Below are 23,298 nucleotides of genomic sequence, written 5' to 3' on the forward strand. Positions count from 1 at the left end.
GAGCATCACAGATACGGAAAATGATTAATTTGAAGTGAAATGCTGCTGTTAGTTAAACCAAGTGTGGACGCAGAGCGAAGTTTGAAAGCCGCCAACTGTTGGTGAAGGCAGGCAACATCAGCTTATCTTACTTAGCCATTTTGAAGTTTTAAAGAATAGTATTTACAGCAAAACGCATCTTCAATAGTGACATGTTACTAATTAGTCAATCACACTGCATAAGCAAAAGTTAGTTTTTAAGTATTTATGGAGAGTATTTTATACTCATTTTCATATTCCACAAGGCGCTTAGGTACCTTTTTAGCAGGCCATATGTCGTTAGGCATGAAAATATCATTCGGATACTTACTTTAGACATCGCAGTCACGTTTCCGACACCAAATTTACGTAAAAATTGCACTTCTTGGTGTTGCTGACATGTTTTTGCAGGTTTTCTAGACGTGGAAAGAATATTCTGATACTTGCTAAGCGTCACAGACGTGGAAAAAAATTAACTTGAGTGGGTCATTATAATGTTTGACTGGCTTCGATACCAGACGTGTTTTTTACGTGGTAAAAACACTGTTTACTCTCGTGTAGTAGTATGACATATTGCAAGCTACACCCTTTACGTAGTTTCTGGATAATTGCAGGAGCACGCCGGGCGAGTGCGTGTGTATGTAATACAGAGGCAAACATTTTAAGCTATTTTACATAAAAAATGCATATCTTTGAACCTATTTTAGGCTGATTAAGAACAGAGGTTTGTATGTGAACGTGACTATCACTGAACTTCACGGACATAATGTACAACAAGGCTGCGTATTGGGTTGGTGCGTGAGTTCGTAACGTTTTTCCGTAAGTTTAATGAACACAACAGATAAACGCAACAGTTACTTGAGCTATAAAAATGTATTCTCCACTATTTACAACAGTTTGCCATCGCTGGGTAACTTTTAGATTCGGCGACTGTAGAAATCACGTGGTTTTGAGGCGAAGAAGTCGCCGAAGGAATTTCTTTGAAAGCTGTTCGATAGAGAGCGGAAAAGGTGAAAATCTGAGGGCGCAAGATCACGCGAATAAGGTGGCTGCGGAGTGACATCCCAACCCAACTGCTGTGTAGTGCTTCTCTCTGAGTCTAGCAGAATGCGGGCCGGCGTTATCGAGGGGTATCGCCACTTCACGCTGTTGACAATAAATGTCAGCGGCGATGTTCACACCTCGAGGGAGCAACTCGTACTACAGCACACCGTCGCTGTTCCACCAGATGCATAATGTTGTCTTTTGTGGATGCGCGCAGGTCATTGTACGGGGCGCTGCTGCTTTGTATGGGCTGAACCATCCCCTTCTTTTCCTTATGTCAGCATAAAGACACCATTTCGCGTCACCAGTAACGGTACAGTATAGGAATGGTCGGGGTTGTTCACGAGCCAATGGGTAACGAGCAAGCAGAGGTGCACAAACGGCCACCCACCGATTTTTTATGATTGTGGCTTGGAGAATGCGGCCCCAAACACCCCATTTTTTAACCATCCCTAATGCATGAAAATATCTCATGACATTTGCCAGCTCTTGAGTGTGTTGACGTGGATCACTGTGGATTAATGTGTTTAAACGATCTTCAGCAACCCCCGAAGGTCTTTCTGAACGTGGAGAGTCACTAATGTCAAAACGATCCACCTGTCCAATATGGCACTATCCCCATCCACGGAGCAAATGTTTCTGGCTGGCTCCGCTGCTGTCATCACTCCACTGAACTCAAACAGAAGAATATGTCGCAAAGGTATCGATATGTCCACTTGGCATTCCATTTTCCGGCGTCCACAGCTCCACTAGCAATCTCCAAACGACAAAATGACAATATATGTACTCAGACAGCAACAGTGAACTCCAAATAAAAAATGACACTCGATAAATAAACTCTTAGCAAGCAGAATACCTGTATACAAACCAAAGCGCTCCGAACTTATGCAATCCTGACAATATATACTAAATATCTTCGAACTTGACGCAATCTGGAGGCAGCATTTTAATAACTTCCAGAGACTTGGAGGGGAAAGCGGTACAAGCACAAGTAGGCTAGTTGGACTTTTAAAAATGTGTGATTCTTCAGTTTCTACCGGCCTATTTCTTGCTCGAACAGTCCACGGGTGTACTGCCGTTCCATATTGTCCAACGAGCACAATATTTACGTGATCAGACATGTGGCTATCGTCACGTGCGCTGACGAACTGAGTTCCTGAAGGCGGGCGGCCGTCTTAAATCCCACCCCTCCCCCTGCGAGGCGTTCTCTCCGCGGTCCGCGCCCGCCCGCGGCAGTAAGTCGGCGTCTGTGCTGGCGTCGGTGTGACTGCGTCGTCCGCTCTGGTCGTCTGTTGCACGCAATGGGCCGGCAGTACACCTGTGGACTGTTCGAGTTTTACACTGAGATTGGTCGGAGAGGGAAAAAGAACAGGGTGTTGCTGTGGTCTTCAGTCCAGAGACTGGTTTGATGCAGCTCTCCATGCTACTCTATCCTGTGCAAGCTTCTTCATCTCCCAGTAACTACTGCAACCTACATCCTTCTGAATCTGCTTGGTGTATTCATCTCTTGGTCTCCCTCTACGATTTTTACCCTCCACGCTGCCCTCCAATACTAGATTTGTGATCCCTTGATGCCTCAGAACATGTCCTACTAACCGGTCCCTTCTTTTTGTCAAGTTGTGCCACATACTCCTCTTCTCCCCAATTCTATTCAATACTTCATCATTAGTTATGTGATCTACCCATCTAATCTTCAGCATTCTTCTGTAGCACCACATTTCGAAAGCTTCTATTCTCTTCTTGTCTAAACTATTTATCGTGCATGTTTCACTTCCATACATGGCTACACTCCATACGAATACTTTCAGAAACGACTTCCTGACACTTAGATCAACACTAGATGTTAACAAATTTCTCTTCTTCAGAGACGCTTTCCTTGCCATTGCCAGTCTACATTTTATATCCTCTCTACTTCGACCATCATCAGTTATTTTGCTCCCCAAATAGCAAAACTCCTTTACTATTATAAGTGTCTCATTTTCTAATCTAATTCCCTCAGCATCACCCGACTTCATTCGACTACATTCCATTATCCTCGTTTTGCTTTTGTTGATGTTCATCTTATATCCTCCCTTCAAGACACCGTCCATTCCGTTCAACTGCTCTTCCAGGTCCTTTGCTGCCTCTGACAGAATTACAATGTCATCGGCGAACCTCAAAGGTTTTATTTCTTCTCCATGGATTTTAATACCTACTCCGAATTTTTCTTTTGTTTCCTTTACTGCTTGCTCAATATACAGATTGAATAACATCGAAGAGAGACACAACCCTGTCTCACTCCCTTCACAACCACTGCTTCCCTTTCATGTCCCTCGACTCTTATAACTGCCATTTGGTTTCTATACAAATTGTAAATAGCCTTTCGCTCCCTGTATTTTACCCCTGCCACCTTCAGAATTTGAAAGAAAAGAAATTGGGATAACACTTCTGAATTGGAATGTAAACAGTGCCACCTGCGAGTTTCCTTTAATCGTCTCAGAATACAGTTGTTCATGCCAGACGTCGAACAGTGTTGTGTTTTAACGTTGAGTGGCTTCCCTTATTCGCTTGCATATTTCGATAAATAATTTCAGGCAAGCCAGCAGCAGTGTGGAGCAGGACAATACGACCGCCGCGGTGTTACCAGGTACGTGGTGTGGACAGGGCGCACGGTCACGAAACGAGAAACCAGTTTACAAGGTAGGACCCACCCATTCGTACTGCCGGGCGTGTTACAAACTCTGAAGCGAAGAGATTGTTACCCGTGAGGAGTCATATGGCGTCAGACCAGTGAGTGGACTGGAAGTGGAAATGAATGGTGACTTGTGTGCCCGAGAGGCGTATGAGAGCGGGGTGCCGGCGCGAGCTGGCTCACCTTCTTGCTGTCCTGCTCGGTGGGCGACCTGGCGGACCCGTCCGAGGAGTTGGCTTGCTGCTGGGGTTCCTCCTGGGCGGCGTCGGGGGCGGTGGCGGCGGGGGCGTCCGCCCTGGCCGGCTGCTGCTGGGGGCGGCGCTGCAGCCCCCGCTTCTTGCCCGCCAGCGGGCAGCCGCCGTCGCGGGGGGCCTCCCCGGCGTTCTCCTCCGCCGACGAGTTGCCGCCCGAGCTGGACTCGCCGCCGCTGTAACCGCGCGAGCCGTGCCGGCGCGTTAATGCAGCGCCGCCCAACAGGTCAAAGCCAACAATAACAACGCGTGTACTACCGACAGGGGATTTGGTTTGGTTTTGTTTAACTTTAGGGCGAGAAAAGACTGGGGCCATACGCGCCCAAGATAGAACTATAGAACACGGAAAAGAGTTAAAAAAGGACTATACGTCAGTACCAACTAGCATAAGAGAAGACAGCTGAAAACAGGGACGTCGAGAACGGCAATACACGGCAAAATCGTTAACAAACAGGGAATCGGAGAGACCGGCCATTACAGGGTTAACTGCGGCAGCAAAGGAGGACGACGCTCTGGACGGAGCCCTGAGGCACACCGTTTTCCTGGATAAAGGTGTCAGACAAGGCAGAAGCCACACGCACCTTCAAAACTGTCTTTTAAAAATTCCTGAAGGAAACAGGGCAGGCGCCCACGGAAGCCCCACGTGTAAAGAGTACGGAGGATATCAGTGCTCCAGTAGGTGTCCTAGGCCTTCTCCAAATCAAAAAGCACGGCCGCGGTCTGGGATTTCCGCAGAAAACCATTCACGACGTGTGTGGACAAAGTAACGAGATGGTCAACTGCAAAACTCAGCGCTCGAAAGCCACACTGTGCATCCGTTAGTACACTACTGTCCATTAAAATTGCTACACCACGAAGATGACGTGCTACAGACGCCAAATTTAACCGACAAGACAAAGATGCTGTGATATACAAACGATTAGCTTTTCAGAGCATTCACACAAGATTGGCGCTGGTGGCGACATCTACAACGTGCCGACAAGAGGAAAGTTTCCAACCGATTTCTCATACACAAACAGCAGCTGACCGCCGTTGCCTGGTGAAACGTCGTTGTGATGCCTCGTGTAAGGAGAAGAAATGCGTACCATCACGTTCCCGACTTTGATAAAGGTCGGATTGTCGCCTATCGCGATTGCAATTTATCGTATCGCGACATTGCTGCTCGCGTTGGTCGAGATCCAATGACTGTTAGCACAATATGGAATCGGTGGGTTCAGGAGGGTAATACGGAACGCCGTGCTGGATCCCAACGGCCTCGTATCACTAGCACTCGCGATGACAGGCATCTTATTCGCACGGCTGTAACGGATCGTGCAGACACGTCTCGATCCCTGAGTCAACAGATGCGGACGTTTGCAAGACAACAACCATTTGCACGAACATTTCGACGACGTTTGCAGCAACATGGACTATCAGCTCGGAGACCGTGGCTGCGGCTCCCCTTGACGCTGCATCACAGACAGGAGCGCCTGCGATGGTGTACTCGACGACGAACCTGGGTCCACGAATGGCAAAACGTCATATTTTCGGATGAATCCGGGTTCTGTTTACACCATCATGATGGTCGCATCCGTGTTTGGCAACATCGCGGTGAACGCACATTGGAAGCGTGTATTCGTCATCGCCATACTGGCGTGATGGTATGGGGTGCCATTGGTTACTCGTCTCGGTCACCTCTTGTTCGCATTGACGGCACTATTAACAGTGGACGTTGCATTTCAGATGTTTTACGACCCGTGGCTCTACCGTTCATTCGATCCCTGCGAAACCCTACATTTCAGCAGGATAATGCACGACCGCATGTTGCAGGTCCTGTACGGGCCTTTTGGGATACAGAAAATGTTCGACTGCTGTCCTGGCCAGCACATTCTCCAGATCCCTCACCAGTTGAAAACGTCTGGTCAATGGTGGCCGAGCAACTGGCTCGTCACAATACGCCAGTCACTACTGTTGATGAACTGTGGTATCGTATTGAAGCTGCATGGGCAGCTGTACCTGTACACTCCATCCAAGCTCTGTTTGACTCAATGCCCAGGCGTATCAAGACCGTTATTATGGCCAGAGGTGGTTGTTCTGGGTACTGATTTCTGAGGATCTATGCACCCAAATTGCGCGAAAATGTAATCACATGTGAGTTCTAGTATAATATATTCATCGAATGAATACCCGTTTATCATCTGCATTTCTTTTTGGTATAGCAATTTTAATGGCCAGTAGTGTAAATGGCGAGACTCGATCCACCACAGCAGCCGGGCAGAAATCATACGTTCCATCACCTTGCAAACGCAGCTGGTGAGAGAGATGGAGGCGGTAGCTAGAAGGAAGGTTTTTGTCCTTACTGGCCTTAGCTATGGGTACGACGGTGGCTTCACGCGAAAATCTGGGTAACGTGCCCTCTGCCCATATGCGGATGTACGTGTTAAGCAGAAAGTGCTTGCCCGCGAGAGGAAGGTGCTGCAACATCTGAATGTGGATGGCGTCTGGCCCTGGGACGGAGGAGCGGGATGAACTGAGAGCATGATCTAGCTCCGTCATAGTAAAGGCGGCATTGTAGCACTCACGATTCTGGGAAGAGAAGGAATCGTTCGAGCCTCCTCCACTCGTTTCTGATGGAGGATGGCAGGTTCATAGTGGCAAGAGCTCGAAACTTCCGCAAAATGGCGGCCCAAGGTATTGGAGATAGCAATAGGGCCCACAATAACATCGTCTGCTACTGTCAGGCCCCTAATTGGCGAATGGATCTTGGTCCCAGACAGGGGGGTGTGAGGGGGAGTTACTTTATGCATTTTCTACATTTTTTCAGGCGAGCATTAGTAGCATCTTATTTATTTATTTATCGTATGCCAATACATATACAATCATTACAGAACTACTACACATCAACATTTAAGGACAGATCTGCAGCATAAAATAACAACAGCTATATATGGATATAAAGGTCTTGTATGTATTTTATAACATCATCCGTCGCTTTGACAGGTATCTTCGAAAGGACGCTTGTAGCAACGTACAGGACATGTGCAGACAACACGAGCAACTGTCTGTCGTTCCACATCACAGTTCGAGGATGGTGATGAAGGTTTGCCACACTTGTAGAGTGTGTCTGGACATCGTCCGTGGCCCGTTCGGATGCGGTTCAGGGTAGTCTAAACTGTCCGACGCTGGTCCAATCCTTTTCTTTCTTCTGGATGTGAGGCAGCTTTAGGCATTGTGAGGAACTGTTTTCTTGCCAAAAACGTTTCCGTTCATCGATGGGATTGAATTTAGTTTCCATGAATACTACCTGTGATGAGAGTGAGAGTGGGATGTCTTGATCTTACAAGGGAACCTCCCCATCGCACCCCCCTCAGATTTAATTCTAAGTTGGCACAGTGGATAGACCTTGAAAAACTGAACACAGATCAATCGAGAAAACAGGAAGAAGTTGTGTGGAACTATGAAAAAATAAGCAAAATATACAAACTGAGTAGTCCATGTGGAATATAAGCAACATCAAGGGCAAGGTGAGCTCAGGAGCGCTGTGGTCGTGTGGCTAGCGTGAGCAGATGCGGAACCAGAGGTCCTTGGTTCAAGTCTTCCCTTGAGTGGAAATTTTAATTTTTTGTTTTCAGTTTATGTGGCAAAGGCTTCTGCTTTCATCACTTTTTTGGGAGTGATTATCACATCCACAAGAAAACCTAAATCGGGCAAGGTAGAAGAATCTTTTTACCCATTCGCCAAGTGTACAAGTTAGGTGGGTCGACAACATATTCCGTCATGTGACTCACATGCCGTCACCAGTGTCGTATAGAATATATCAGACGTGTTTTCCTGTGGAGGAATCGATTGACCTATGACCTTGCGATCAAATGTTTTCGCACGTCCTTTCGTCGACTAATCGCACGATTTTGCGGTGCGGTCGCAAAACAAAGACACTAAATTTATTACAGTGAACAGAGACTTCAATGAACGAACTGACAGATCATAACTTTACGAAAATAAGGATAGTAAACTTATCACTCGAGGGAAGACCTGAACCAAGGACGTCTCGTTCCGCAGCTGCTCACGCTAACCACGAGACCACGGCGCACATATGCTTACATTATCCTTGATGTTGCATATCTTGCGCATGGGCTGCTCAGTTTGTATATTTTGCTTATTTTTTCATAGTTCCACACAACTTCCTCCTGTTTTCTCGATTGATCTGTGTTCAGTTTTTCAAGGCCTATCCACTGTGCCAACTTGTAACTAAATCTGAGGGGGGTGCGATGGGGAGGTTCCCTTGTTAGTCTTTTTCGCTGCGCAGGGAATACGTCGTCCATTACTAGAAGGACGGTGTTATTAGCAATCTTCTGGTATTCATGCAGTAGCGCGCCCTCGCGTTTGATGTGAGGAGCTGGAATGTGGCTCGAGGTAAGTAGCCAGTACTGGCCCACTAACAATGTGCAGGGCCTTGTTAAGCTGTACGTCTGTCTTATTTTTACGTGTGGACTGTTAAGCCAGACAGGCGCACACTACTCTGCTGCTGAGTGCACCGAACTGAGTGTTGATACCGGAGAGTGTCTGCTGGCGATCACCAACGAGAGCCTCAGAGTGTATGCCGAATGCTGTTGCTGGTTTTGATCTTCGCCGATGTTCGTGTCAAGTGCTCCTTGAAAGAAAGTGTCGTATCTAACGTCATCCAAAGATAATTTGGATGTATATTATTATGTCCGTGAGATACAGTAGATCACACGTATTCTGTGGATGGTGCTAAAGAACAGTCACTTCAAAGCAAATATCTAAAGCCAAGGAGCAGAGGCAGCCAGATAATCTCAAAGACGTCCTGGCTAAAATGATTATATAACAAGACATGTTAACAGCGTCAACGAGGGTTATTTGGAAAGTAAGGCCCGGTTATTTGGAAAGCAAGGTCCGATTTTTTATGTGCACTAATAATAAACCTGTAAAATCGTGGTGTCTGCGTATGTTTCCCTACCTATCATTCAATACACAAATCCCCAAAACTACTACAGGAATTTTCAAAGGTATTTTCCAGTAACTTCAGTGTAGGTAGGGACAGTGTATAGGCGACATTTGATCAAAATCGGATCGCGGAAAACAATGCGAGGGCATTTGGAAAACAGGCTTCAAATGGCTCTGAGCAGTATGGGACTTAACTTCTGAGGTCATCAGTCCCCTAGAACTCAGAACCACTTAAACCGTAGCGGTCGCGCGGTTCCAGACTTTAGCGCCTAGAACCGCTCGGCCACGCCGTGGAAAACAGCGACTGTTTGCTTCTACAGAAACTTTTATTAGAAACAATTAAACGAAGCTGTATTTTACACAAAATATCATTCCCAAGCTACTTTTGTACGTAGTTACCGTTCAACTTCAGGCACCTGACATACCATATTATCAGCTTTCATGTGCCTTCTGCATACCCAGGCTGCCAAGCTATTGAACCACACATTAACGGCTTCTGTAAGTTCACCATCAATTCGGTAGCGTTGTGCACTCGGAAAATCTTTCAATTAGGAAAATAATTGAAAATCAGTTGAGGCTAAGTCCGGACTGTATGGCTCAATCAAGTCCCGTGTCACACTCCCTGCATGCGGACGTGCATCATCGTGAAGTAGGATGGTTCCAATGGTTAGCATTCTGCGTCGCTTGTTCTTAATTGTGCGACGAAGTCATTGAAGCGTCTTACAATTGGCCGCTGCATTTATCGTCTCACCTCTAGCCATGTACTCGATGAGGTGGACACACTTACGATCCCAAGACAGCGTAACCAGTACATTTTTGGTGCTCAAAATTAATTTTTCTTTTTTCGGTTTCGTTGGGGATTGCGAAAGATGCCATTGCAGTGACTGACGCTTCGTTTCTGGTTCCAAATGTGGTACCCAAGTCTCTCCACCAGTGACAATCTCACTGAAAAATTCATCACCGTGCTTTTGATAGCGAATGAGAAATGTTAATGCAGTTGGCATTCGTTTGTTTTGTGTTCGTCTGGCAAAATTCGTGGAACGCACCTGGCACACACTTCTTTACAGCCCAGACCTACAACTAAATCTCGAACAACACAGTTCCTGAAATGACAGGAAAGAATGAGTTTAGTCCAGTAATTGTAAAACGCCTATCTACTTGGATTTTTGTTTCAATCTTTGGTTTGAGTCAGTCAGTCACCACAGAGGGCCGACCAGAGCGATCTTCGTCCTGAACTTTCTTCCGTCCGCCATTAAACTTGATACAACACTCCAGAACTGACGCTTCGTACATCGTATCAGCGTAAACCTGTGTCGTTTGTCTGTATATTTCGATGGGTCGAACCTTTTGCGCTTTTTGAAAAGCGGATAACACTGCGCAGCTGCACTCGGCTTGATCGTCAATTTTCTCACACATTATCAAGCGGCGAAGCTGAACATTGAGGAACAGCACTGAATCGTTGTCAGCCCCAAACTGAAGTCGGTGAGAACCACGGTCAGTGACCGGTCGGCCGTGCTGTGAGGGGACGCGGTCTCGTGTCAAAGCATTGTCTAGAAAATGATGGTCGGGTCCTGCAGAAACTGGCATCACTTCTGTCTCTGTGCTGTTTATTTTTGGAACACAACCTACGACCAGCTTAGAGACAGAAGTGGTGACACTTCTCCAGGGCCTGACCACCATTTCACAGGACAATGCTCAAGCACGTACGGTGCAAGCTGTTACTGATTTGTTTGACTGACGGGTGTCGTAAGCACTCCACTGATTGAAACCCTAGTGAATTTAACTCTATTTCCAAACTGAAGGAAACACTTCACGGCATTCGATTCAGAACTGCTATAAATTCGTCGGGCAACAGACCGCGCCGCTCGAACTGTCAACACAACTGGCACTGCTAAGAGTATCCTACGACTTCCACATCGCTGGCAACGGGTTATACACAATGCTGGTGACTACTTTGAAGTTCAGTAAAACTTTGGAACACGTATCTTATTTTGCACGAGCTGTAAATAAATAGTTGTCACTCTTAAAGTTCCAGCCCTCGTACTCCTGTATGTACCTAGAGTCGCCACTTAAAGGCGTTTCTTGAAACTTTGTAACAGATTTCCTCGAGATAGTTTGCGTTCCATCTTCAAGACTCGTCCGTTTCAGTTACTTCAGTGACTCTGCGACACTCTCCCACGGATCAAACAAACATGTGAACATTCGTGCTGCCCTTTGGGTGTACATTCAGTATGTCCTGTCAGTCATATTAGGTACAGATCTCACACACTGGAGCAATATCCTAGAATGGGTCGCACGGGTAATTTGTAAGCAATCTCATTTATAGTCTATAGCAATTCCTCGGTATTGTACTATTACACCGAAGTCAACCACTTGCTTTACCGACGACAGAGCGTATGTGATCCATACGAAGTTTCTGTGAGTTGGCTGATTCGAACAGTGACTGATGTTGTAGTCATAGGACACTAGTTCGTTTTTATGTACGAGACTTGAGAATGTCTCCGGACCCCGTACAGTTCCGTCTGCCGACAGTGAACGTGCCTGGGGGCGTGCTGCGAGTTACCTGGGGCTGGGGGAGCTGGTGGAGGTGCTGGTGGTGGTGGAGGAGGCGTTGTGCATGTCCCAGTGGCGGCCCGGCTGCCGCAGCCCGGGCACCGAGCGCAGCGTCCGCGTGGACGGCGGGACGGGCGCCGCGGCGCGAGGCGCCTTCTTGGGGGCGGCCGCCGCCGAGCGCCGCGACGCCGCAGACGCCGCCGACGTGGGCGCCGACTTGCCTCCGCCGCCGCCTCCGCCGCCTCCGCTGCGGCCGCCGTCGCTGCCGGGGGACGGCAGGGCGCACACCCCCAGCAGCGCGCTGCGGCTCTCGTTCTCGTACAGGCAGTGCACCTGCGGACACGCGGCTCCGTCAGTCACGGCTGAACGCGTCGATTCCAAAGCCGCCCAGGTGTCGCGGCCCTCTTTCGACGTGGCAGATGCGTCAGCTACGAGGGTTGTTCGGAAACAGTGAAAACCAAAACGAGACTCAGAGCTTATATGGCCGTGGTCCATGGAATTCTTCTATTCCTAATGTTTCGTCCAATACTCCGTTGGACATCTTCAGAGGTATGGCTGGTCCTGCGCAGTCCTGCCGGCAGGAATAGAAGAATTCCATGGACCTGCCGGCAGGACTCCGCAGGAGCAGCCATACCTCTGAAGATGTCCAACGTAGTATTGGACGAAACGTCAGGAATAGAAGAATTCCATTTACCTGCCGGCAGGACTCCGCAGGACCAGCCATACCTCTGAAGATGTCCAACGTAGTATTGGACGAAACGTTAGGAATAGAAGAATTCCATGTACCTGCCGGCAGGACTCCGCAGGACCAGCCATACCTCTGAAGGCGTCCAACGTAGTATTGGACGAAACCGTCAGGAATAGAAGAATTCCATGTACCTGCCGGCACGACTCCGCAGGACCAGCCATACCTCTGAAGATGTCCAACGTAGTATTGGACGAAACGTTAGGAATAGAAGAATTCCATGTACCTGCCGCCAGTACTCCGCAGGACCAGCCATACCTCTGAAGATATCCAACGTAGTATTGGACGAAACGTTAGGAATAGAAGAATTCCATGGACCACGGCCATATAGCCCGGAAGAATTATCAACAACAGTACCATCCGGTCGTGAAAGCCTTCATTGTATGAGAAAACAGAGGGCCGTAGACACGGGTTCCCAGGTAGATCCCGTGTTTCTTGACTTACGCAAGGCGTTCGATACAGTTCGCCACAGTCACGCAGCATCTCATTCTCAATGGAGAGAAGTCTTCCGAAGTAAGAGTGATTTCAGGTGTGCCGCAGGGGAGTGTCGTAGGACCGTTGCTATTCACAATATAATGTATATTGTGAATAGCAACGGTCCTACGACACTGTTCACTGAGGCTTTTTACAGATGATGCTGTGGTGTATCGAGAGGTTGTAACAATGGAAAATTGCACTGAAATGCAGGAACATCTGCAGCGAATTGACGCATGGTGCAGGGAATGGCAATTGAATCTCAATGTAGACAAGTGTAATGTGCTGCGAATACACAGAAAGATAGATCCTTTATCATTTAGCTACAAAATAGCAGGTCAGCAACTGGAAGCAGTTAATACCGTAAATTATCTGGGAGTACGCATTAGGAGTGATTTAAAATGGAATGATCAAATAATGTTGATCGTCGGTAAAGCAGATGCCAGACTGAGATTCATTGGAAGAATCCTAAGGAAATGCAATCCGCAAACAAAGGAAGTAGGTTACAGTACGCTTGTTCGCCCACTGCTTGAATACTGCTCAGCAGTGTGGGATCCGTACCAGATAGGGTTGATAGGAGATATAGAGAAGATCCAACGGAGAGCAGCGCGCTTCGTTACAGGATCATTTTGTAATCGCGAAAGCGTTACGGAGATGATAGATAAACTCCAGTGGAACACTCTGCAGGAGAGACGCTCAGTAGCTCGGTACGGGCTTTTGTCAAAGTTTCGAGAACATACGTTCACCGAAGAGTCAAGCAGTATATTGCTCCCTCCTACGTATATCTCGCGAAGAGACCGTGAGGATAAAATCAGAGAGATTAGAGCCCACACAGAAGCATACCGACAATCCTCCTTTCCACTAACAATACGAGACTGGAATAGAAGGGAGAACCGATAGAGGTACTCAAGGTACCCTCCGCCACACACCGTCAGGTGGCTTGCTGAGTATGGATGTAGATGTAGACCTGTTTCATATGCACATTTAGGTACACCTTCCAGGTACTTCTCTACATACTCGCCGCTCCGAGGGAGACATTTGTCGAAGTGTTATACCAAATTTCCAACACCATCGTTACAGAAGGCAGCTTTCTGATAGTTCCCTACGCTGGTCTATAGCGCGTAACCTGCGCCCAAGTGTTGTCTTCGTATCCAGCGTTTCATGTGAACAGAGATGATACTCAGGACGAGCCAATTAGGGCTCTGTTGTGGGTGATCGAAAACTTCCCATCGAAAAGGCTGCAGGAGCGTCTTGACTGCCCCTGCAGAGTGCGGCTGAGAATTCCTGTGGAGAAGGAAGTGCGTGGCAGTTGTGCTAGGTGGGCTGCATTCATTAAGGGGGGGTAGGGCATCGAACTGGCCGACTTGGAGCAGGAGAGGCACCACAGGACATTTTTATTTCCACTGTATATACTTTTACAAATAAATTCATAAAACTTTGTCAGCATGACCAGGAAGGGTTCAGGATTCACGCTCATAGCAATGGAACTTCAAAAATATAACAACATATATTATTTTTACATGTGAAATTTCATTTTTTCACTTACTATTGGCTGCATTCGTTGCTATAGGTACACTTTTCTTCATAAGTAAGGGAGATTCTTTGATGAATTTTGCACAGCATACAAACCATATGTACAGGTGTATGAAACTCTAGAATGTTCCAAATCTATTAAAAACTGTGCTAAAAACTGAGATAATTAACCATAAAATTTGAGTTTTTTTCTAAACATTAAGTTTAAAATGTAACAGCTCATTCATTTCTTCATTAATTAAATAAATTCTAGAGTTTCATACACCTGTAAGTATGGTTTGTATGCTGTGCAAAATTAATCGAAGAATCTCCCTTACTTATGAAGAAAAGTGTACCTACAGCAACAAATGCAGCCAATAGTAAGTGAAAAAGTGATGAAATTTCAGACGTAAAAAAATTTATTTTGTTATACTTTTGAATTTACGTTGCTATGAGTTTGAATCCTGAATCGGTCCTGGTCGTGTTGACAAAGTTTTATGAATTTATTTGTAAAAGTATAGACAGTGGAAATTAAAATGTCGTGTGGTGCCTCTCCTGTTCCAAGTCGGCCCGTTTGACGTCCTACCCCCCCCCCCCCCCCCCCCCCCCCTTAAGGCGGAGCCTCTCACCGGGCCCTCCTACTTGGCGGGAGACACCGATGTTCTAGGCACCTTTACCCGCTCACAGTGCGCTCACAACTGAAAAGAGCGTCTTGATGCGATCGACGGGCACACTAGAGACACCGCTCAAAATGTCTGTGAAAAGCCTCGTCTCATTTTCACACCGGTTTCCATTTCGCAACTTATCGTTCCCCACTCTCCCAATAGCCCTCTTAGTTTCCGGCGCCCGGGGAAGGGGGTTTTCTTCGGCCTGAAGACGACGGACAGGATTTTCCGCAATACGTGTAACCCAGAAACGCTCTAGAACTCTTCAAGCGTGCTCCCGCATGTATGTGGACGGCCCCGACAACGTGCCATGCTGTCTGAGCAGTATGAGATGAAAGACGGAGAACTACAAATGGCTTGAATTTGGATTTGTTTCATATTTCTACACTGAAACTGCATGGGACTAACGATGAAATATGCGTTTGCGGAGAAACTTGGACACCAGAACATGTCGAACTGCTATGCAACACGCGGGCACGACGACAGTGGCATCGCCACAAATACGTAATCCCGACGACTGGAATACAATAAATAGTGTAGCCGTTATTGTATCACACATTGCATGAAAAATACAAGGGCCAAACCACTACGGAAGGAGGTGTTGACAGGCACAAACAACAGAATAAATCACATGGTAGGACACAAGCATGACCCCAAGTTCTGAATCCGTGGAAGGAACCAACACACTAAGTGAACATGACTCGGAAGGGACCAACACGTAAGGGACCCAAACCAACAACGCATGACATTGCATACCACAACACAGTCACAAACAACACAACAGGAAGTAACAATCATAAGAGAAACTCGGACAGCACTTAGTAAGCCTCTAGCAACAGCAGACCTTCACTTACGAAGGGAAGGCTCGAAGAACTTTTATTCCGAGGCTCCTACATCCCAACGACATATTGCATAGTGTTTAAAGTATACTGCAGACAAGCAGTAATGTATTGTTCGACTTACTGCGTGTAAATAGAGGAGTATTCCCTTCTCTAATTGAAACTAAATGAATCAATTTTATATATCAAATGTATTTTCTGCATAAAGTATGTATAAAACTAAAAATGTATTGTATTAAGTTATTTAAGGAATAATGCATTCAAGTAGCGATGAACTACATTCTATATCTACTAACAAATTTACAAACATAAGTGTATTTCTTATGTACAGCTAAAATTAATGTATTCCATGTATCAAATGCTCAGTCAGTATTTAATCTGTATAATACCAGGCGTAGGTATCACATACAACATACCGTAACTACCAACAATAGGACTAACAAACAGCTGCTGAATATCATGTAGTGCATGTAGTGTCCTGACTTGCAACACTCCCTGTAATATACCAATACACACAAACACAGTAAACATACATAAGCACAAACCATTTCAGATGAGAATAGCTCGAGGTTCTACAGAGACCTTCTTACCTGAAATAGGTTCAAATGGCTCTGAGCACTATGAGACTTCACATCTGAGGTCATCAGTCCCCTACAACTTAGAACTAATTAAACCTAACCAACCTAAGGACATCACACACATCCATGCCCGAGGCAGGATTCGAACCTGCGACCTTAGCGGCCGCCCAGCTCCAGACTGTAGCGCCTAGAACCGCTCGCCCACTCCGGCCGGCACACTCATTGTATTACTTATTTCTTTTTAATTTTTTTTTGAAATTTGCAGTATATAAATTATATTCTCATCAACTAGACAGAAACATATTAGATGGAACCATTGTAACAATTCTTAAACAGCCAATTCCCTGTAACCTTAAAGAACTTTTTTTATATTACATTCCTTTCCTGTACTACTCGCAAATAGAGCGAGGAAAAAACTAGTCTATATGCCTCGGTATGAGCCCTGTGTTCTCATACTTCCTGCTCCTTCCGCGGAATGTATGTTGGCGGCAGTAGAATCGTTTGGCAGTCAGCTTCAAACGGAGGTTCTCTGAATTTTCTCAACACCGTTTCTTCCCTCCAGGGATTCCCATTTAAGTTCCCGAAGCATTTCCGTAACACTTACGTGTTATTTGAACCTACCGGCAACAAATCTATCAGCCCGCCTCTGAATTGCTTCAGTCTGACCTGGTACGGATCCCAAACACTCGCCGTGTGTTCCTTCAGTCTGACATGGTACGGATCTCGAAAACTCTAGCAGTACTCAAGAATAGATCCCCCAACGTCCTATATTTACTAAAATTCTCGCAATAAACCAAAGTCCACCACTCGCCTTCCCTACCATAGTTCGGGTCTAGTGAAGCAGGGGATACATCCGTCGGCTTTGATCAATGACGTCATACATTAGTCACAGATAGTAATGTCTTCACTTCGAGGCATAGATAATAAAGCAGTTCTGTGTTCTGGATAAGCGCTATCATCGCACATTAAAATAATTATTCGTAATGATATTGAGGTAATTTGGAGTAGTAGTTTGTTATTGTAGAACAATTTTTAGTGTCTTATTTTCGTTTATAGGAATGGATTTGTCTGTTTGTGGGTATGTAATTTTCGTTACTGTCTGTCTAGGCGAGCTTCGGTTATTCCTCGATATTTCCGTGTGATAAGTTCACTTTCCCATTAGCTTCTTTCACTGTATTTCACTATTTTGATATATTTCACTGTTTCATTGCACCAATGTGTGTATTTTCGTGTTGTGAAGTACGTAACAGAAATTTCTCAGCTGTCGATCTTCTTTCGTTTCCCAGCACTAGTATCAGTACGATATTTTCGAATGTGTACTTGCTATATTACAGGCGAAACCCCTGACACGCTAGCGCCATTCGACGGCCATCACCGCGGTTCCTGGTGCGTCCGCTGTGCCGTGCGTGTGATCATTGCTTGTACAGCCCTCTCGCAGTGTCCGGAGCAAGTATGGTGGGTCTGACACACCGGTGTCAAGGTGTTCTTTTTTCCATTTCCAGGAATGTATATAGAGTTCAACGGAAGTCTGGTATACATATATTACATACGTAGGCCCTTCTGTCATCAGTAGTACTAATATGTACGTAAGAAAAGACTGTTAGTAATAGCGGAGACGACATAAACAACACATCTACTATTTGTCTCCCGTGTTCCACTTAGGGTTTACTCAAGCGGAGGATACATCGTTCGAGATAAGAACAGGACAGTAGTGCTAGTGAAAACGAAGATATCGACTTACGACGAAGTCCTATTCAAACTGTACTTAAACAACAGACTTCGAATGAGCTTTTAATTTGTATCCGGTGTTTCATTTACGGTTTAGTGAAGCAGGGGATACATAGTTCAAGTGAACAACAGGACAGCAATGCTAGTTGAAACTAAGAAATCGACCTACGCTGAACTTGTATCCCGTACTGCACTTAGCAATACAGTTCGAAACAGTTTCGAGATACAGCTGACATACATGTGACGTGATGTAGTCTTTGCTAGTAATATATTTCATTCATTTATTTCCATTGTATTTTGCGGAGAAATACTAAGATACAAACACGCGATATCGTTAACGTGAAAATACTACTGGCCCTTAATATGTGAAGTATAGTTTTTCTCTCTTGCATTCCTTTGTTTCTCAACATTCTTCTCAGCTCTTTCATCTTTGTAATACATGCTCTCTGGCCAATTCTGACGTCATTGGTCAAAGCCGACGGGTTGTATCCCCTGCTAAACTAGACCCCATAGTTCTCATATGCTCGTTCCACTTCGTCTCTCTTTGCACCGCTACACCCAGATATGTAGACACTAGTAATACTGTATCTGAACATTACAGGTTTATTCTTCCTACTGGTCCACATTAACTTACATTTTCTCACGTTCAGAGCTAGCTGCCATTCGTCACATCAGCTATCTATAGATTTTGTCTAAGTCGTCTAGTATCGGCGTACAGTGACTCAATGTCGTCACTTTACCGTACACCACAGCATCATCAGGGAACGACCGCACATTGCTGTCTGGCAAATCATGTGTACAGAGAACAACAGCGGTGCTGTCACACTTCCCTGGGCCACTTCTGACGATGCCCTTGTTTCTGACGAACACATATATCACGGGCAAAATAAATTTTCAGTATGTTTTAATTTACTACTAGCTGACAAATCTGGGACTGCCTGGCTATTCATTTTGCATTGTAAGCTCCTTCGCGTCTCCATGAAACTATTTTATAAGCGTCTCTACGGCAACGCTTCTTCACAGCTCTATAGCCGGCTATTGTTTCTGCCTACAGCTCTTAGCACTTCGCAGTTGAAAACTGTAAAAACCGCTGCCAGATCGCGATGATTTCAGTAAGCTGACTCGACTGTAGGGGTACCTTGGTAGTAATTAATAACTGTACTAAAAGTTCATGCTAGGTGCTATGTGTCGTACCATGATATGCACCAAGACAAAACAAACGACACACCATGAAGGATTTATCAGAATGGGACGGAAATCGACAGATGTGATGTACTTGTACAGACAACCAAATCGTAACAAATTTCAGGAAAAATGTATGATTTATTCGAGACGGAAGAGCTTGGCAAACCGAGTACGTCAGTAACGTGTCGGTCCATCTGTGGCCATGTTGCAACCTGGCACAGTTGTCGTATGTCATCCGGAGGGACATATATGCAAATTCTGTCCAACTGGCGTGTTAGATCGTCAAAATCGTGAGGTGTTTGGAGGGGTCTGCCCATATTGCTCGAAACGTTCTCAGGTAGGGCTTGGCAAGCACCAAAACAAGCAGTCTTCCCATGTGCGGGTGGGCATTATCTTGCTGAAATGTAAGCGCAGGATGGCTTGCTATGAAGGCCAACAAAGTGGGGCCTTCACTGACAAACTGCTTTGCTGTAAGTGTGCCACGGAAGACAGCCCTTCTATAATATGCATGGAACTGAAAACAATAAAATTTTTATCTGGTAGAAACTGTCGGCATACGGTCAGATGCAGGCAGATTTTCGTCATGGTGCCACGTAATTATGACTTATTTAGTTTCACATTCGGAAAAAGGCCGTTCGCACACATTTGGTGTTATGTATCACAGGATGTCAAATAAAAAGCCTTTCACCCATCTATTTTCCAAATTTATTTTATTTGGATGCCAGTATCAGCGTTTTATTACGCCATCTACGGGCCCATGACCGACGTGTAAGATGATTCTACACCTCTGTTCTGATCAAAGCAGAGAACAGCAATACTGGTATTGCCACATTTTTGCTACAGCGATAACTTCAACCATCATCTGCCGATATATGAACTGTATCACGTTTGAAACTTCATTATGGGGGCTTCGAAACACTTCCCGAGGCAAACAATGCAGACTTCCTGGACAGTTTTAACGTAAAAGCATTTGTCTTTTAAACAGGAAGTACACTGTAAATCCGTCAGTTCTATCTGCACATAGAGAGGGGCGTTATCAACTGGAATAGCACACCGCCACACGGCCTCGAAAACACCTCCAAACAACACGTTTGACTACCAGTGATGTCAAAAACTTTAGAAGTCTATCCTAATTCTTTCAACGCCACAATGAATTCTTCAAAATTCACGGTTTGTTTAACGCCAGTGGGCTTAGGGAAGTGGACGGTGTTTTTTTCATCAGAAACCAGGCAACACGTTTCCAGTCATCAACAGTCCTATGTCGGTGTTGAGGGGTCAGGCGAGGCACAAAGCCGTGTGTCGTCCAGTCATCAAGGGTACACTGTAATGCGACTACGTGCCATTTAGTGAAGGCCAGGCATAGGCAAGGCGCAGCGGCAGAGAAAGTGGACGCTTATGCCATCTGTGGGCCAGAATCGAAGGCAAAGCAGAAGTGTTTCCGCCTGGTGGCAGCTAAATTAAATAACCCTATGCGGGAGACACGTGTCTGGCTTGTGCTGCACTCTGACAGCGAAATAACAAAAGAATTAAACTAAATAATATTTTTACGTGTAGTAAAAATATAAATGTAATATTACTTTAATATATGAAAATTACTGTAATTGAATATTGTAATGCTATATTGTAATGCTATGGTACGGGCAGGTAGGTTAGAAAATTTAAAAAGGGAAATGGATAAGTTAAAGTTAGATATAGTGGGAATTAGTGAAGTTCGGTGGCAGGAGGAACAAGACTTCTGGTCAGGTGACTACAGGGTTATAAACACAAAATGAAATAGGGGTAATGCAGGAGTAGGTTTAATAATGAATAGGGAAATAGGAATGCGGGTAAGCTACTACAAACAACACAGCGAACGCATTGTTGTGGCCAAGATAGATACGAAGCCCACACCTACTACAGTAGTACAAGTTTATATGCCAACTAGCTCTGCAGATGATGAAGAAATTGGAGAAATGTATGATGAAATAAAAGAAATTATTCAGATAGTGAAGGGAGACAAAAATTTAATAGTCATGGGTGACTGGAATTCGAGTGTAGGAAAAGGGAGAGAAGGAAACGTAGTAGGTGAATATGGATTGGGGCTAAGAAATGAAAGAGGAAGCCGCCTGGTAGAATTTTGCACAGAGCATAAATTAATCATAGCGAACACTTGGTTTAAGAATCATGAAAGAAGGTTGTATACATGGAAGAACCCTGGAGATACTAAAAGGTATCAGATAGATTATGTAATGGTAAGACAGAGATTTAGGAACCAGCTATTAAATTGTAAGACATTTCCAGGGGCAGATGTGGACTCTGACCACAATCTATTGGTTATGAACTGTAGATTAAAACTGAAGAAACTGTAAAAAGGTGGGAATTTAAGGAGATGGGACCTCGATAAACTGAAAGAACCAGAGGTTGTACAGAGTTTCAGGGAGAGCATAAGGGAACAATTGACAGGAATGGGGGAAAGAAATACAGTAGAAGAATGGGTAGCTTTGAGGGATGAAGTAGTGAAGGCAGCAGAGGATCAAGTAGGTAAAAAGACGAGGGCTAGTAGAAATCCTTGGGTAACAGAAGAAATATTGAATTTAATTGATGAAAGGAGAAAATATAAAAATGCAGTAAATGAAACAGGCAAAAAGGAATACAAACATCTCAAAAATGAGATCGACAGGAAGTGCAAAATGGCTAAGCAGGGATGGCTAGAGGACAAATGTAAGGATGTAGAGGCTTATCTCACGAGGGGTAAGACAGATACTGCCTACAGGAAAATTAAAGAGACCTTTGGACATAAGAGAACCACTTGTATGAACATCAAGAGCTCAGATGGAAACCCAGTTCTACGCAAAGAAGGGAAATCAGAAAGGTGGAAGGAGTATATAGAGGGTCTATACAAGGGCGATGTACTTCAGGACAATATTTTGGAAATGGAAGAGGATGTAGATGAAGACGAAATGGGAGATAAGATACTGCGTGAAAAGTTTGACAGAGCACTGAAAGACCTGAGTCGGAACAAGGCCCCCGGAGTAGACAACATTCCATTGGAACTACTGACGGCCTTGGGAGAGCCAGTCCTGTCAAAACTCTACCATCTGGTGAGCAAGATGTATGAAACAGGCGAAATACCCTCAGACTTCAAGAAGAATATAATAATTCCAATCCCAAAGAAAGCAGGTGTTGACAGATGTGAAAATTACCGAACAATCTGTTTAATAAGTCACAGCTGCAAAATACTAACACGAATTCTTTACAGACGAATTGAAAAACTAGTAGAAGCCGACCTCTGGGAAGATCAGTTTGGATTCCGTAGAAACACTGGAACACGTGAGGCAATACTGACCTTACGACTTATCTTAGAAGAAAGATTAAGGAAAGGCAAACCTACGTTCCTAGCATTTGTAGACATAGAGAAAGCTTTTGACAATGTTGACTGGAATACTGTCTTTCAAATTCTAAAGGTGGCAGGGGTAAAATACAGGGAGCGAAAGGTTATTTACAATTTGTACAGAAACCAGATGGCAGTTATAAGAGTCGAGGGACATGAAAGGGAAGCAGTGGTTGGGAAGGGAGTGAGACAGGGTTGTAGCCTCTCCCCGATGTTATTCAATCTGTATATTGAGCAAGCAGTAAAGAAAACAAAAGAAAAATTCGGAGTAGGTATTAAAATCCATGGAGAAGAAATAAAACCTTTGAGGTTCGCCGATGACATTGTAATTCGAGACAGCAAAGGACTTGGAAGAGCAGTTGAACGGAATGGACAGTGTCTTGAAAGGAGGATATAAGATGAACATCAACAAAAGCAAAACGAGGATAATGGAATGTAGTCGAATGAAGTCGGGTGATGCTGAGGGAATTAGATTAGGAAATGAGACACTTAAAGTAGTAAAGGAGTTTTGCTATTTGGGGAGCAAAATAACTGATGATGGTCGAAGTAGAGAGGATATAAAATGTTGACTGGCAATGGCAAAGAAAGCGTTTCTGAAGAAGAGAAATTTGTTAACATCGAGTATAGATTTAAGTGTCAGGAAGTCATTTCTGAAAGTATTTGTATGGAGTGTAGCCATGTATGGAAGTCAAACATGGACGATAAATAGTTTGGACAAGAA

At 45.1% G+C, this 23,298-nt stretch overlaps 1 protein-coding gene across 1 annotated transcript in view; it reads right to left on the bottom strand.

Annotated features, from left to right (window-relative positions):
• LOC126106270 (mucin-19-like) overlaps positions 1–23,298 on the bottom strand; it is a 267,599-nt gene that overhangs the window by 70,401 nt on the left and 173,900 nt on the right. The window contains exons 7-8 of the mRNA XM_049912493.1: positions 11,492–11,814; positions 3,917–4,160 (exon numbers count right to left, since the gene is read on the bottom strand). Of these exons, the coding sequence (XP_049768450.1) occupies positions 3,917–4,160; positions 11,492–11,814 (567 nt within the window). The remainder of the gene's footprint in view (positions 1–3,916; positions 4,161–11,491; positions 11,815–23,298) is intronic.

Source organism: Schistocerca cancellata, chromosome 10 (genome assembly GCF_023864275.1).
Source record: "Schistocerca cancellata isolate TAMUIC-IGC-003103 chromosome 10, iqSchCanc2.1, whole genome shotgun sequence".
Classification (NCBI taxonomy): domain Eukaryota; kingdom Metazoa; phylum Arthropoda; class Insecta; order Orthoptera; family Acrididae; genus Schistocerca; species Schistocerca cancellata.